The sequence below is a fragment of the Triturus cristatus genome, chromosome 11 (genome assembly GCF_964204655.1).
Source record: "Triturus cristatus chromosome 11, aTriCri1.1, whole genome shotgun sequence".
Classification (NCBI taxonomy): Eukaryota; Metazoa; Chordata; class Amphibia; order Caudata; family Salamandridae; genus Triturus; species Triturus cristatus.
In genome coordinates, this window is record NC_140594.1 from 269658264 (window position 1) to 269676203 (window position 17940).

Genomic DNA, 17940 nt, shown 5'->3' on the forward strand with positions numbered 1-17940 from the left:
TCCCAGTAAGCAAATAGACATTTTCCTGTAATCATAAGGGAAGGAATAATAGCAAATTAATTGCAGACTTAGCTGAACTTAGGTAGATGCAACTTTATCAGAGGAAGGGACCCTATCTCAAAAACTCAGATAAGTCCACAAAGCAGGAAAGGTAGGAAACAAAAGGTCCATCCTACATATATATGGTAAATTAGAAAGTCAAAAAGTCCATGAAAGCCATTTACAGGATCTCTTCCATAATAATGACCATGACACAATCAACTGAAACGTAGAAAAGGACCAGTACCAAAGAAAAGGAGCAAGGATTCACCTCACGCAAACCAAAATGAACAAAGACCATCAAACAGAAAGTGCCTCATGTAAACATCAGACCAGCACCTAATCCTTGCAAAACAAAAATGGGCCTATCTATTCGGTACAAAGACGAGGCCTATTCACAGAAAGAGAATGGAGCACATTTCATGAATTAAGACTGGCCTATCTCACAGAAAACCGATGTGTGGGCCCAGTAGAATGACATTGGTTTTGTGCTCAAAAGACCAGGGCTCATTGTTGACATTTCACAGGATTCCCAAATTGCAGATCCCCTTATCACACACTTAACAGGATGGGAGCTAACTGTTATGAGCACCACTGATGGACATCCCCATTAGCCTACCAAGCGGGAATTGACCCTTTGCTAATACAGAGAACCTTCTGCACACAGTGACTGCCATAACAACGTCAAAATGTTAATTATTCTTTGCTATGTATATTATTTTGAAGACCCTTTGAGTGGAAGTAATTGTCAATATTTAAATACATGAAATAGGTTTTCTTCAAATGGATTACAAACTCACCAGTATAAATATCACATCTAGTGGCTTCAGCATCTCTGTAAGGCAAACAAACATATGGCTTAGTAAGAAAGTGCGAGCAATGAGTTATCAAAACAATGACCATTTACTACACCTGATGTTGCTTTTTCTGCTACCTCGCTTTGCTGATTCGTTTAGCTCCCTACATCCACTCAAATAAAGCATGCTTCAACATATAACAAGTTCTCTAAGGTGTCCAACAAGCGTAAGTGCACCATTACAAACTACAGCCATGGTAAAACCATAATGCCTCCCCTGGTAAATACAACATAGGCTGTAATGCGAGTCACAATTGGGCAAAGAACATATATATATATATATATACATATATACACATACATACATATACATATATACATACACACACACACACACACACACACACACACACACAGACTCATCTGTACTGGGCATAAAATTACACAGAGTAGCATGTGATTGTTACTGGTTCTAACATATGCCAATGGAACGCTTGGAGAGAACTACAAGCTCCACAGAAATACTGCTGATTCTGCAAGGTAACACTGGGTAAAGCGTTAACATCTTTTAGATACACTTTACTGTATTAAGCAGTATCATTTTGGAGAACTGTTGAGGACAACCTAGTTCTTTTCTGTTTTCCAGAACTCTTGCTGACTCTAAAGTAACCTTTTTAGTGTAGGTAGAGCTCCAGAAATTAGATGTCTGAACAGAAAATTACCTCTTACCAATGAATGACTTTACTGAACAACATGCGTCAATTAGGATGCGTGGTTCTTTCTTTCATGGTAGATCCAGAGAGAAGATTAGCCCTGTACTGTAAACCACTCAGTGACCCAAACAGGAGGCCTTAAAAGAACGATGTCTTGGGGGCACTAGGGGGTATGCGCAAGATAGCCGCACTCCGGTGAGGCTCTCGCAGTCAGAGTTCACAATCCTGCAATATCCTATACATAGCCCCATGATCAGTAGCAAAAATGGTGGCGGTGGAATGCAGCGACTGTCCCACTGGACAGGAAAGCCTTCGATATACAACTGGTCCCTCGCCAGCCAAAGAAACAACGAGAGCCTGTTGTGAGGTCTGGTGCGAGAATGGGGTGTACCCCTCCGAGCCTGGCGCCGGGGAACGGACAGTGGGTGAAGAACCCGGCGGTGAATGAGAGCTGTCACTTGGATACCCAGACGGGAGGATTGGCCATAGGAGCCCAGGGTGCGACTTACCGGCTAAGAGAGAACTCCCGAGTGGGACGTTTCGTCAGGGAAGGAGCCGGAGCAGTGCGGTGCTCGGCTGGTGGGGCCTCCCGCTCTCGAGACAGCGGGGAGCGGCGGCGGTGAGATACCCCTGTGCTGTTACGGAATGGTGGAGGAGCAGCGCACCAGCCCACTACCAGGAAGTAAGACTGGGGAGTGAAGGGCCCCGGGAGAGCGAGGTGCCCTGGGAACTTGGAGAGAGCCCCAGCGCTACGGTGGCGGACAGTGGGGCCTACACGCTGAAGTTAGAGCGTCAGCACCGAAGCAAGTGCTCAAAACCCCCCTGCGGATAAAGGAGAGCGGAGGGGGTGGAAAACAAAGGAATTTGTCATTATAGCAGCTATAGCGGCACACACGTAATTCTACTTACAAGTAAGACTGGCAAACAGGCCAGTCTGACGCACACAGCATACCGACACTGTGGCAAAGCGTTTATAGGAGCAACCAGTGAAGACGAACGGAGAGACAGATGCCCCTAAGCAAAAAGGGGCTATCGCTGATGCTAGTACTGTGCTGGGGGTAGCACAGGCCAACGAGCCCCCACCGCATGCTACATACAGGAGGAGCAGAAGACCGCCACAGCAATTCACTGTGCCAGGGCACAAGTCAAAGCCAGGAGCAGGGGAGACACAGCAGACCGCCTGATAAGTGAAGAGGCTGAGCCCCCTACAGTCACAGGGAGCGAAGAGGACCTCAACATACGACTCGGCAGCAGGAAGACAGAACTAAAGATCACCCGGGCAGGAGAGGGGTTGGGGAGAACGGACAGCAGGCAGTCCAAGCTTCCATTTGAGGCCTGAAAAATGGCATAAACACAATCTAGAGATAAAGAAGGTGAAATGTTAGAGAATGCCTCGGACACCAAGAGTACTGCAGGTGACGAGATGAAGTCCCTTTTACTAACTATGAAACAGAGCCTGGTATGTATCGGATCCAAGATGGACTCAGTGTGTACACGAGTTGATATACTAGAACAAAGGCTTGAGAAGCATGACAACAGGATACAAGAGGCAAAACAACGAATATCGGACTTGGAGGACACAGCAGAAGGGAGAAAGGAACAACTGACGCAGATGGACCTCCTACTCAAAGTCATAGTGGCGAAGAGCGAGGACTTTTAGGCACACCAGCGCCATAATAACGTGCGCATAATGGGAGTAACAGAAAGCACTAACACCGGGAAGATGGAGGATTATGTGGAGTGCATGTTAACATCCCTGTTCTGAGCTGCAGCCTTCTCCACACAGTTCATAGTGGAAAGGACGCACTGCACTCTCGGCCTAAATTTCCCCACCCCCAGGAGTCCCCCCTCCGAGACAAATAGTAGCTCGCATCATGAACTATTGGGATGCGCCTCTTAGATTGTCAAGGGATACGCAAAAACTGAATTTTGAGGAGAACAGTATAGCCCTATATCCTGACTTCACGATGGCAGTGCAAGAGGCCAGAAAAAAGTTCTTGACTGTGAAAAAGAAGCTGAGACAAGCCCAAATTGACTAAGCTATTCTATAACCTGCGCGCCTACGGATCATGCATCGGGGGGAAAGCAATACTTCTGCACTAACCCACAGCAGGTAGAGGATTTCCGGAAGTGAATCAATCAAGAAGCAAAGAAGACCGATGAAGAGCAATCAGCGAGATGTTCCAGATCATCAATGAGGGAGCAGGATTAGGCACCATATCTCGCTGAGATGCTGGCGCATACCCTGAAATCAAGGAGTAAAAAAGCAGTTGGTGCACGAGTTGGGGGAAAAGGTCCTCGGATATGGTCCCCCCCTGATGTGGGGGCTGTGCAAAGAGAGCACGTTCAGTGTAGCATACCTGCACCATCAACCGATGCACTGGACTACTTGATGGGTTCCTCCCTCACAGCTGCCCCGCAAACTGTTCTTTAGGTTGCAATGGGTCAGAACTGTGGCAAAACTTGGGCACCACCCCCTCCAGAGGTTTGGAGGAGGGTTGGCTGTGACACCCCCTGGAGGCCGTTAACCCGGAAGGAGAACCCTACTGTATTGATCAGATTTTTCTTTCTTTTTTGTTTCTTCTCATCTCTTTCCTTTATCTTTGTTCCTTGCTGTAGGAAAGTAGGATCTGCTTCTTATGGTTATCCCCATGTTTTTGCTTGATGTCTCTCTGTTTTTGACTAGTCTGACTGGGATCCTGCTATTCAGGACCCCAGTCTATCTGCTTTCTCCCTTAAATTGACATTCATGTACTTGGTACACTCCAGATTGGATACTGGGGTACCCTGATCTGTCCCTAGTATATGTTACACATGTACCCAGGGCATAGGTACCCCTGAGGCCTCCCATGGGCTGAAGGATGTATTATGCCACGGATGAGAGGCCATGCAAAATTGAACTTGAGGTCTGCTACTGCAACCTGTGTAAGATGACGCTTGCACCACTTACATTAGATATAGGTTCCCTATATCTAATTGTCTCTACACCTAAAACTTATAACTCACCCCTATAGCAGGCCTTAACAATCCTGAAGGCAGGGTGTAGGGTTTTATGTGAGAGCGTGACCTTGCATGAGCAGAGTCTCTCTGCAGCCTTCGGAGTCCATTCTCCCAGGTTGTCTGTGACTCAGCCGGACATATAGATAGAGGTGCATTATAACCTTGCGGTAAACGCTATCTCGAAAACGGCTGCATAGAAACATATCGAGTTTGGTATCAAACTCCTTGGAATCATACCTCCACACCAGTAACTGGTGTGGGAGGTATGATTCCACCCTTCTGAAGCGAGCTTTGTGGGGTCACTGGTCTTACCGGTGCCAGCCTTCTCGACCCAGAGAGCACAAAATGGATGCTGCCGACCAGAGACACATTTCTGCCCTCCTGCTGTTGAGCTAAGCTTGAGCAGAGGAAGGCAGCACAATAGGCATCCTGTCACAGGGAGGTGTGACCACCTCCCAGACAGGATTTAGTGTGTTGGGTCTGCGTGGGTGCACTCTGAGAGTGCCTGAAAGTCTGCACTTGGGCCACATTTGGTGTCCCTGAGCATAGTCCAGCACAAACCAGTTCTGGGAGCCACTTGGCTCCTGCTCTGGCGCGAAACTGGACAAAGGACATGGGTGTAGCCACCCCTCTGTCCTGCTCCTCCCCTAAGAGGGTGCCCTGAATCTGTCCAACCCTTTCCTGTGGGTATAAAATGGGTTACCTGGTTACAGGACATTGGATTTTACCTGGACAAGATTCTACAAAGAAGAAACCACTGACCTTCGACCATCTTGACACTTGGACTTTGCTGGACCTCGACTGGGCTCGACTTCGTCCCCCTTTCCGTCCCAATTTTATAGTTTGTAGGCAAATTCTGGCATACCTAGATAGACATCACATTGGGGTAGCATTCCTTTAGGAGACACACCTCGACCCCTCCAGGCCTTCGCTGTTTGCATCGCGTTGGGCCATTCACCGTGCTTTTTCCTCATATTCCACCTATTCGCGAGGTGTTGCAATCCTTATTCGGAAACACACCCCCTTTGCGTACATAGGAGGGCGAACTGACAGAGAGGGCAGGTACTGTATCATTTGGGGACATCTGGGTATGGATACGCTAACTCTAGCATGTTATCATGGCCCCAACTCGGATGATCCGCATTGCCTCCAGACGCTCTGGACTGAGATTTTAAGCATTGGCTCCACTTATCTAGTGTGGGGGGGAGACTTCAACACAGTTGTTGACCCCACAAAGGACAGAGCGAACCCTGGCCCTCAACACTACTCCCGCTCACAGGCGTATGTCCACGGCCTCCTCACTGATCGCCATCTGTTAGACGCATGGCGCCATAGACACCCTGCGACTCTCGAGGGCACACATTGGTCAGCTGCACATTCCACGTGGGCACGATTGGATTACATACTGGTCTCCCCTGGGCTCGCTCCCAGGCTCTGTTGGGTAAAACACCTAGCTCGCACATACTCCGATCATGCCTCTGTCTCGATGGGTATGAACTTAGTGGACCTAGTTGGCTCTCCAATGGCGTGGAGATTGCAGCCTAATGTCCTGCTAGACGAAGTCTTCCGGTCTGAAATAGCGCAGGAAATTGAGAGCTTCTTTCAACGAAATGGTGGGACGGTGGATAGTGTGGCGGTAGTTTGGAAGGCCTTTAAGGTCACCATTCGGGGGCTGTGCATTTCAAAGGGGGTGGGCGTACTCAAAGACCTACGTAACACCCTTCGTAAATTAGAATCCGACCTTAGGGATCTGGAATCCCGCCCCACGTTCGCCAGTGATGCTGAAGCGCAAGCCAAATTTCGAGACCTGCTGTCTGACTACACGGCAACTGCAGACAGAGAGGTCCGATTCAGGGGGAAATACTTTCAGGCCCGACGGTATGGGGAGGGTGAACGGCCGGGTAAATTCTTAGCCTGGGCGACGCGGCCGCCTCGCTTTAATAATCATGTCCTCGAACTACGGGGACGCTCGGGAGACCTCCACAGAGATACCCGGTCCATACTGCATGCGTTTGTTACTCACTACACTGACTTATATTCCTCCGCTCATACACATCCACCGGAGCTGGGCCACTATTTGGGAGAAATCACACTGGGATGGCTCTCTGACGCGCACAGAAAGTTCCTTATGGCTCCTTTGGGCCTTGATGAAATTCGGGAGGCTATCATGCAAATGGCCTCGGGAAAGGCCCCTGGCCTTGATGGCTTCCCGATAGAATTTTATAAAACTTATGTTGATATTCTTGCGCCGATCTTGAAAGTGGTGTTTGACGAGGCCCATACGCTGGGAGTGCTTCCGCCTTCTATGAGAGAGGCACTGATCACTTCCCTTTTAAAGCCAGGTAAACCAGCAACCTCCCCGGATTCTGATCGCCCATTGTCCCTCCTTAATTGCGACGCGAAGATCCTTTCTAAAACTTTGGCTAATCGCTTGACGCTCCTCATGGAGGGACTGGTTCTCCCGGACCAATCGGGATTTATACCTGGTAGGGCGACGTCGCACAACTTGCGCACGTTATTCGCTATTTTACAGAATGTGGATCCCGACTTACAGATGGTGGCAGTCTTTTTGGACACCACGAAAGCATTTGACTCCTTGGAATGGGATTATCTGGTGGCTGTGCTGTCCCAAATGGGCTTTCCTCTGGTATTCCTGGGGTGGATAGCTATCCTTTATGGTAGTCCACGCGCTAGGGTCTTAATCAATGGCAGAGTATCGGAGTCCTTCGGGATTGCTCGAGGGACCAGACAGGGGTGCCCTCTCTCCCCACTTTTATTCGCACTGGCGATTGAGCCACTTGCCTCGAGGCTGCGACAACACCATCAGAACAGGGCGCTGTTCTGCGAGCAGCGACAGATTCTGCTGTCCCTGTATGCAGATGACATTACCTTATATGTTCGGGACCCTCAGAATAATCTGAACCCTCTGCTTCGGGAATTTTTAGTCTTCGGGGAGATGTCGGGCGTACGGATCAATTGGTCTAAGTCCCAGATTTTCCATCTGACAGATGGCTCCCGGAAATTCTCGCTTGACTATCCCATAGAATGGAGCGACTCCGAAGTCAAGTATCTTGGCATTAATGTCTCTCGAGATAGGGAGGAGCTAATGCGATTAAACTATGGTACGACGCTGATGCATGTCTCCTCTTGCGTCGACCGCTGGCTTACGCTCCCACTATCGATGGCTGGGCGTGCCGTTCTGATCAAGATGGTGGTGCTTCCCAAGCTCCTGTATTTGTTCATGAATATTCCTTTTCCTCCGGGGAGACACTTCTTCTCCCGGTTACGTTCAGAATTGATACGTCTGGTGTGGGGGGGGAAGAGACCTAGATTGAAATGGGCTGTGATGACCTCCCCTTACTCCCGCGGAGGCTTTGATATTCCAGATTTGGAGCTATACTATTACTGTGCCCAGGCGCATTATGCGTATTACTGGTTCCGTCCCATTGCATTCATGCCCCAACTCGCTGCTGAGGACTGGCTGGCGGCGCCTTTGCCCCTGCCTGGCTTATTGCATAGTGTGCTCCCACATACCAACGCAAATTACAACGCCCTCCAGGGTACGGTGCGTGCGTGGATGGAGATATCACAGCGAGTGGGGAGCTCGTTTCTGTACTCACCTCTCCTCCCCATTGCCTACCACCCTCGGCTCCCCCTTTTACAGGAGAGGCTGTTTCAAAACTTGCTTCGCAAATTGGGAATTCTGACTTGGGGTGATTTGTTCACAGGTGGGCAGTTTCGTGACAGGGACCACTTCTTTGTTGGTTACGCACCCACCCCTCTGGAGCTTTTCACTTACTTTAGACTGAGACATGGCATGAAGGCCATACTGCGGACGTTCCCTGCTGAGCCCGAGACTCTCGCTCCCTTACATAGGCTCCTACAGGCAACCTCACCCTCCCATTTGGTCTCGATACTCTAACATGCGGTTCGCTCGGATGCGGCTATCGATGATTCGAGGGCTCGTGGGGAATGGGAACGGGAGTTGGGGGTGGAGCTCGGGGAGGACAGGTGGGCCTACTGTTGTTTGCAGACGGAGCAAATCTCGGCGAGTAGTAGACACCGGATCATTCATTTTAAATTTCTGAACCGCCTCTACTGCACTCCGGTGACCAAGCACAAATTTCGACTGCAGGATTCTGATAATTGCGAGAGATGTCACGCCCCTCAGGCCGACTTCCTCCACCTCTCCTGGACATGCCCTGCTATTCAGAGCTACTGGGGACGGGTGTACTCTGCTATTGCGCAAATGATAGAACTTCCTCTTGCGCCTGACCCGGTACAGGCGTTACTAGGATATACCAAACAAATTCCACGCTCATGTCGTAGATTTGTCACGATGGCGCTTTTATTAGCGAAACGGCGTATTGCTTGCCGCTGGGGACGGGGACGTGCCCCGAAATTCAAGGAGTGGCTCAAAGATCTTATCTATTTTCAAGAGCAAGTACTGATATACTCCGAGCTGCTTCCCATCCGGTCCCGCCCTGCCGACATCTGGGGACCATTGCAAAGTTATCTGTTGCAGTGCCCGGAGGCTCTGGCGGAAGACGCCCCCCCCCCTCTGGCCGCTGATGGCCCGACTTCCAGTACCCACGATTTGCATCCTGCATAGGGTGGGAGGTGTACTGCTATGGCACTATAGGTGCACCTGCTGTGTTTCTCCTGTTCCCCTGTGTGTTGCCTTGTGAGTGACGAGATTCTGATATTCTGTTCCACGTAGATTGTTTTTTTGCTTATGTGATGACGGTGCACGATTTCTGGGAGGGGGCCGTGCCTTGGAAGGGGTTGGAAAGACTGAAACGCTCAGCCTGGAGGCTCCCATGCCGATTCTGGATAACTACAATGTACATTGTTCCCCTACCTGATGTCTTCATTATTTGTATAAGCCACTGGCCATACGCACTATTGTGTAAAGGGACTCGCTCGCCCTCTGAGGAAGAGGTAAATATGATGCTCATATGATGACTAATCCACATTGTCACTTGACCCTGCATATGTTTTTCTGTATGTATGTGCAATTGAACCATAAAATCTCAATAAACAAAGTTTAAAAAAAAAATAAAAAAAAAAAAAAAATTTTTATAGTTTGTGCCTTTGCTTCATACAGGCTCCGTGCAGGACCTGTGGTGCACTTAAGACAACTGAAGAATCTCCCTTCAAGTGAAGGAGTCACTCCCCTGGCTTCGCAAGCACCTAAAGCGCAACTGACCGGTCTGCTGCTCTTGAGGACTTCGAAGATTTCAGCAACACAGGAGGTGGGTTCCTGAAGGTCCCTGAGGTCAATCTGCCCTTTCACCGAGTTTAAGGCTCGTATCCCTCGTGGGGGCTGCGTAACCCAAACCCCTGTGCACCGCGTCCATTTGCAAGTGCATATGCTTGTTGGCGATTCCCGGGCTTGAGCATTGCACTCCGTGTAGTCCTGAGCCGTATTTGCACCAAAGAAATCCAGCCTCCTCGCACCATATGCTCTGTGGACTGCGGCTTTGAAAACTTGCTCGAAGTCCCCTTGCGACTCCTGGTCCGTTGACCTGTGGGTACCCCTGAGGGTCATCCTGATTGTTCTTGGGCTTTCCTGGTTGCTCCAGACGTGCCCTGACGCACCATTGCTTGGTGAGTCCCCTGGACCTTGCTGGTCCACACCGTAACCTGTTTGACCTTCCTGCATGGGTTGCTTTTGCCAAGGTTTGTTGGTGCTCCCGCCAGACACCGACCCCTCCACACTCGACATCATTTGTGGGGTAGCTCACCTCCGGCTCCTAGTCGTCCTTGACGTCTCCTGGTCCTCGTGGCTGCAGAGTGAAGCATCCCTTCTTCGCACCTGAAGCACCCGACATCAGTGGGCATTCGTCTCCCGAGCCCCTGGTCACTCTGAAGCGACCCAGACTCTGTCCCGTTTGCTTTCAGGTTCCTTCAATCCAGAATCCAGTCTTGGATTCCATCTGACCCTTTTCACCTTCACGGCACTAGTGCTTCTTCACTTCCCTCCATAGAGAACAACGAGAGTTTTGGACGCCACTTCAGACCTATGCACCCAGCTTCCCGGTGTTAGGTAACTCTGGTACTACAGTATCCACGGGTGGGGTGGCTCTTTATACTCTTAAGTTCCAAAGGGTTTGCTCGAAGTCCTCCTAGAAGGGTCCTTAAACTTTAACTTTGCAACCACGACTTTCCCATAGAGTTGTACGGAGCACGCGGTCGTGTTTCCTTACTGAACCTGTCCTCCGTGGGTCTGCTGTGTCATCACCTTGGGTGGTTCCTTGGGCTCCCAGCAATTCTAAGTGCTCTAGGCACTGTGTCTAGTTAAGTTGTGATTGTTATACCACTATTTTAGTATATGGTTCAGTCTCCCCCTGGAGCCCGCTGTGTGTTGTGCAACTTACAACTGTTCTATTGAATTCGTACTGTGTGCTTTGTACTCTATCCTCGTGTAGAGTGTTATATTAATAAATACATATTTTTATATAACTACTGTGAGGTTCTCCTTCATTTAGTCATTCAGGAGGGGATATTCTGGTAAAACAAGCGGCTTTACATTCCTTCAAGATTAATCCTGAAGGCTGCTCTCCATAGCTACCACTAAGATAGCTTTCATAAAGGTTATCTTTGACCTCATACATCATAAGGGTTGTGTCGATTGGTACAGGGTGCCCACTTTAACTAGTGGACAGCATATACCAAGCCACCTTCTCACACTTGCGAGATTTGAGGGCTCACAACAGACTTCAACATGGGGACAATGGAAAGAAAGTTTTGGGGGGAGTGTGTGCTTCTGTGCATCGACAAGTTGGGGAGGTCGTTGTGCATGGGGGTGGGATGGGAGACCCATGCTTCAATTCTGCAGTTCAGAGGTAATGTTGAATAGGGGGGGGGAGGGAGTTTGTTAACTGACCTGTTTGGGGAGTCGGGAGGGGGGCAAAAGTCCCCAGAAAGAAATACACACAACAGATGCAGACAACCTGTAAGACAACTTTTCAGTGCCTGGTAATAGGCATACACAAACACACTACATATGGCAAACTCGCAAAGACTAGCAGGCTTTAACCTTCTAACATGGAACGTCAGAGTGCTCGGAAACCCGCGCAAACAAAGGCAGATCTTGGCTTATCTGGAGAGGTATGATATCCGGATCACTATGCTTCAAGAGACACACTTTGAGAAGGGAGCTGGGACACAGTTTGCTTCTCGTTGGGTGGAACACTTAAGCCCATCTAACTACTCCACATACGCTAGCAGTACAGCAATACTTATTAGAAAAGGCACACCATATTTGGCAGCAGGGGCGTGGCAAGACACACTAGGATGTTACAGCATCATGGTGGAAGGTTAGCTTCATAACCCCTCTTTCGTAAATGTCTTGTGGGGCAAAGTACAAGATAAAAGTTCCACTTATGTTATCTGGGGGGGGGGGTGGGGGGGGGGGGGGGGGGGGGACTTCAATACCGCATTGGACCCTACTAAGGATAGATCCAACCCACAGCCCCATCGCCACACTGCTGCACAGCAGCAGCTACAAAACATGGTTCAAGAACATAATTTGATAGATGCATGGTGGCATTTACACCCGAACTTAAAGGAGGGGTACACACTAGTCTGCAGTACATGCCTTGTAGGCTCAGCTGGACTTCTGGTTGGTCTCTAAGGGGATGGGTCCCTGGGTGATACAAGCCCAACATTTAGCACGCACTTTTTCAGACCACTTCAGGGTGCACATAATGCTGGTCCCGCCTACATATGCTAGACCGAGGACAGCCTGGCGCCTCCATCCAACAACACTATTGGATGCTCCCTTTAGAGATGAGGTGGGAAAAGAAATTAGAGATTTTTTCCAAAGGAATATAAAGTTGGCCCCCTGAATAACAATTGTGTGGGAGGCCTCTAAAGTTCCCATTCGAGGCATATGTATGGCAAAGGGAGGAAGCATGTTAAGGGTCATACAGAATTCCCTTGATGGCCAAAAAGCAGAAATCAAAAAGAACATCAGAGATAAACTAACTGAATATGGCAAGACTGAGGAGAGAGAGTCCTGGTTCCGGGGAAGATACTACAGGGCTTGCAAATACAGGGAGGGGGAGAGGCCAGGTAAAGACCTCACAGAGCAAGTCAGACCACCCCGTTTCTCAACTATGTACTGGAGATACAAGAGGTACCGGACACCATACACAAGGGCACCGCTCAAATCCTGCAAGCGTTCACCAGTTATTACAGGAAACTTTACACACCACAGCAACACAGCCCCCTGCTAGAAGCATATCTGGAGGATGTGGCGCTGAGGTGGCTGGGGGATGCACAACTGGAGCAGAGAAGGATGAAATTAGGGCAGCGGTGATGCAGTTACGCTCCGGGAATGCTCCTGGGTCAGACGGCCTGGCTGCTGACTATGAAGCATATGTAGGCATCGTGACCCCGATAGTTAAACTGGTATACGAGGAGATCAAAGAGGAAGGCATACGCCCAACCACGATGAGGTAAGTGACCATTATCTCCTTACTGAAACCGAGGAAACCCAGGGATAGGTGCGAATCATACTAACCGCTCTCTATGATTAACTGCGATATTATACTATTAGCAAAGGTGTTGGCAAATAGATTATCCCTGTTGATGAGCGCTCTGGTACTCCCAGATCAGGCGGGATTTATTCCCAGAAGATCGACCTCCCATAACTTGAGAACCCTCTTCACTGTGATACAGGATGTGAACCCGGTCCTGGAGGCGGTGGCAGTCTTTTTGGATGCTACCAAGGCATTTGATAAAGTGGAATGGGGATACCTCTTGAAGGTTTTAGAACACATGGGAATGCCACCCAGTTTCTTGTCGTGGATGAGACTATTGTAACAACAGCCACAGTCGAGAGTTTCAATCAATGGGTGTGAGAAAGTGGCTCTGTATATACTGTTCCCAAATAGGTACAGGGTGTATAGAGTCCACAGTCCCCAGAGGCTTGGCAGAGGCTAAAGTTAGATATAACCTTACTCTCTAAAGTGGTAGCTTGGTCGAGCAGTAAGGCAGTATCAGAGGACAGTGTAAAGCATTTGTTGTACACACTCAGTCAGCAAATGGTCTCACACACTCAATAACTAAACTCTAGGCCAATGGTTTATATATAAAATATATATGCTTGTTTTATTTTAGAACCAACACTTGGAATTAAAATATACTTTCTCGACAGGAGATGTTTCACAAAAATACTTTTGTATATGCAATTGACTTTTGTAAACAGTTACAAGTGGTTGCAACAGGCAACACTATTTTAAACACAATAATGCATTGAGCTCAATGGAAATTTGCAACAGATTACTTATGGAATTCCAGGACTGGATCCTAGATTCAGTCCTGGGTCAGTACTTGGAATCAAGTGAGAAAAGTCGACTTAACTTCTGTGATGATTTTTAGACAATATTTTGCTATTTTAAAAATTGACACTTAGAAAATATTTCATAGAAAACAGTCAATGATTCCTATGGCAGAAAATTCAAGTTGCAGGTATAGTATGTTCCCGTTACTTTTGTAATCCAGTACTGGGTGCCTAGACTCAGTACTGGGACCTTTATCCAAAACAGGTAAGTAATTACGTTTTCAGATATTATACAATTTTTAAAGAATATTTAAAGATTGCAGAAATTGACACAGAAATTGGGTTACTGGTAAGTACAGTTGTAAGTAGTTTTCAGAGTCAGTGCTGGGCACCAGGATCCAGCACTGGGAGCTCACCTAAGAGCAGGTGAGTATTTTCGTTTTCGTTACTCGGCTGATTTTTGGTGAATATTTTAAGTTTTGAAAAGTCCACACTTAGAAGAAATTTCAGGAAAAAACCAGTCAATGTTACCCTATGAAGAAAATAGAGTTATCTGTTTAAAGGTAAGTACTCGACTGGCAGAGTTGAGGTTCTGGGCATAGACTCAGGGGTCCCCCAGGGTCAGGTAGGTACAGTTTGTTCACCCCCAGCAGCACTAGGGCGGCCGGGTGCCAAGAGAGTTAGGCCCAATGTTATCCTATGAGGGATAGGGGGGCCTTGGTTGGTGGCTGCTGACTAGCAGGCCACGCGGCTGTGGGAGCTGGGCTCCTGGTCACTTAACCCAGGGCAAGTGGGGAAGTAGATAGGTGTAGAGGTTGCACTGCCAGGGCCACTCGGGCGGCTGGGTGCAGGGTGCAGGGTGCTTTTGAGCCTTCGGGCGCTCAATTGATTTCTATGGGAAATCTCCGGTTTAGAAAAAGACTGCATGCTCGGGGACGAGGATTCTTCAGGTGCCACCACCACTTCGAGAGGTAAGTTGGGTAGTTGGAGGATAGGTAGGTACCCCGGGATTGGGCACAGGGGGCCGCGGGGCGCCGGGTGCCTTTTGGTGTCGGGAAATCTTACCCTCTGTTGATTGCGGTTGGGGGGAGCACCTTGTTCTGAGGCTGCAGGCTTCTTCAGGAGTGTCGAGGGAGGTCCTTGGGTGCCAGACTCTGGGTCACAGTCGCTGTGGGGTCGTCCTTGTGGTCATTGTTCACTCCGGCACAGGCCAGGCTTGGCTGGTGCAGAGTGTGCAGGGTTCGCGGTTCCGGGCTGCTGCCAGGGATTAGAAGTAGATTTTGAGTAGAGCCTCTACTCATGGGAGTCCCAGGGGCTTAGAGTCAAAATGTAGCCAGGTCCTCCGGGGTTTGTGAGGTTGCTGGCCACAAGAGATGCCGGGCTGGAGCAGGAGCAAGTTAGAGGGTCGACAGGCCGGTAGGGCTGGGGCCAAAGCAGTTTGTGTCTTCCTCTTCTTAGCAGCTGCAGGGCAGGTCTTCTTTCTTCTAGCTCTTCTTCGGATTTTGGAATCTGGAAAAGGAAGGTTCAGGGTGCCCCTAAATACTAGATTTAGGGGTGTTACAGGTAGGTGAAGGGCAGGGACCAATGGGTCCCTGTCCTGTGGTGGGTACACCCCCTATCCTGCCTCTCTCCTGTGGGAGGGGGGGGCAATAGCCTAGTCCTGATAGGGTAGGGCTTCCCATCTTCAAGATGGCGAGAGCCCGGAGATGTGCTTCACCTCGCCTCCCCCACCTGAGGGGTGGGGTTGGCAGGCTGGCACATCCCCTGTCCTTATTTGGGGTTTCCGGCCAAGCTTTCCGCCAGAGTGGGGGGTTGCAGTGGCCTGGGGAAGCTCACAGAGGCGGCATGCCTTTGAAGCTTCCCCCTGCCCATCCTGGGGGAGGAGATTTAGCACCTCGCCCAGGATGTGCATTGTAGCAGGCCCACGAGAGCAGGGGCTCTCCTACCCAGGGGTCCAGCAACATGTCTGCTGTGTGGCAGCCTCAGAACAGACGTGGATTGTAGGTTAGGTTTTAGGGGGCATCTCGAAGATGTCCTCTGGGGTGCTTGGTACATTAAATCCCACACTGGCATCAGTGTGGGTTTAATGTGCTGATAAGTTTGATACCAAACTTCTCAGTCTTCAGTGTTGCCATTATGGTGCTGTGGAGTTCGTGTTTGACAAGCTCTCAGCACCATGTACTCCTAAATGGCAGCACTGCACTTACAGTGCCCAGGAATGGACCTGGGTACTGTAGGGGCACAGGGCTCCTGCTCCTGTGCCCACACCATTGGCATAGGGCACCCAGCTAGAGGGGTGGCTGATATTTGCCATGGCGGTGTAGGTGATGGGCATGGCACACAGGGATGTGTGCCATGTCGACTCTTTGTTTTGTCTTGAAACCAGACACCCAGCCTGCAAGGGCAGTGTGTGTGTGTGTAAGGGTACAGTGCCTCCAAGGGTGGCACAATGAGTGCTGCAGCCCTTAGAGGCCTTCCCTGTTCACAAGGCCCTGGGTACCTAGGGTACCATTTACCAGGGGCTGAAATGTGGCCAGGGTTTGCCAATTTGGGTTGTGTGTGTTTAGGGAAGGAACATAGGCCCTGGGCACCTGATTGGCAGGAGTCCAGGGCACACTCAGTCAAAGTACATTCAGCAATTCAGCAAAAAGTGGGGGCATACCATGCAAGAAAGATGGCACTTTCTCACAATGGGATATGCTAAGAACTGTTAGCTGTGTAGCGTAAAACTAGACAGGGGTCCCCCCCCTCACCCCTGTTGTTCGTGCTAGCAGTAGAACCACTAGCTGTCAAATTACGCAAACTCCACAGGGAATATGCCACGCGATATCCTAGTAGAAATATCCCAATATCTTTATACACGGAGGACATAACCCTCTATGTACAAGATCCGCGCTTAAGCCTCCACCCTACATTAAGAGAAATCATTGCATTATGTGGCCTCTCAGGTATAAAGATCGCTTGAATAAAATGCAGATATTCCCCTTGACCGGAGCAACCCGGGAGTATGCGCTCGACTGCTCCATAGTCTGGTGTCAGGATGAGGTTAAATATCTGGGATTAATAGCGTCTAGGGAAAGAGCAGATCTACTGCGGACTAATTATGGGAGGGCATTGGCGTCCATCACGGAGATGGTTACGAGATGGATAGCTATGCCCTTCTCGATGGCAGGCAGGATTTAATTAATGAAAATGGTGAATCTCTCCAAACTTCTATATTTATTCATTAACATACTATACAATCCGGGCTGACATCTTTTTTTAAAGCGCTCCAAACCCAACTGATCAGACTGGTGTGGGGAAAGAAGGCTCCAAGACTCAAATGGGAAATCCTGAAGCGGTCCTTCTCGCAGGGAGGATTCGAAGCCCCAGACATGAAACTACACTAGGCACACTATGCCATATATTGGATTCACCCTTGCGCATTGCATCTAATGATACATGCTACCGATACCACATACCTGGGTAAAACATATTCTGATCATAACCCACTGGAAGCAAAGCTGCTCTGGGGAAAGGTCCCGACACCAATACCAACCCTGGAGGTTACATCCCTCACTACTGGAAGACCTGGTATTTCACAATGTCCTCTCCACCGCTATAGATAACTATTTCGCTGAAAACGCTGATTCAGCTAGCACACGTCAAATTGAATGGGACGCTTTTAAAACTGTGATATGGGGGGTGGCGATTAGCACGAAAGTGGTGGCGCACATAGTCTTACTTGACAAACTTAAGGTTGTAGAAGATAAGATGGGTACACTAGAGCAGGAGCCAGTAATGACGCACACAGAGAAGCACTGCAAGAGTTGCACATAACACACGCTTAACTCCTAAAAGAACTACGCATTCGGGATTATCGCTGATACACACAGGAACAACACGTGTACACAGACAGGGCGGGTCCTCTACTCGCTAGAATTATTAAAGATGCAGCGTCTGTGTCCCTTATTCTTGAAATAAACACCCTAGAGGGCACTTCTGTGCGCACCCAGTTGGAAAGCAACACTGCCTTTCAGAGATATTATGAACGGCTTTATGCGCCCTCGGAAGAGGGTGAGGATGACGACTATGAGACATTCTTTGAGAATCTGCAACTC

The 17940-nt window shown here is 49.2% G+C and overlaps 1 protein-coding gene across 5 annotated transcripts in view; it reads right to left on the reverse strand.

The window, feature by feature from the left end:
* Window positions 1-17940, reverse strand: part of MORC2 (MORC family CW-type zinc finger 2) — a 403660-nt gene that overhangs the window by 317806 nt on the left and 67914 nt on the right. For all 5 annotated transcript variants that reach the window (XM_085634756.1, XM_085634754.1, XM_085634755.1 and 2 more), the window contains one exon: window positions 840-874. In XM_085634756.1, the coding sequence (XP_085490882.1) occupies window positions 840-874 (35 nt within the window). The remainder of the gene's footprint in view (window positions 1-839; window positions 875-17940) is intronic.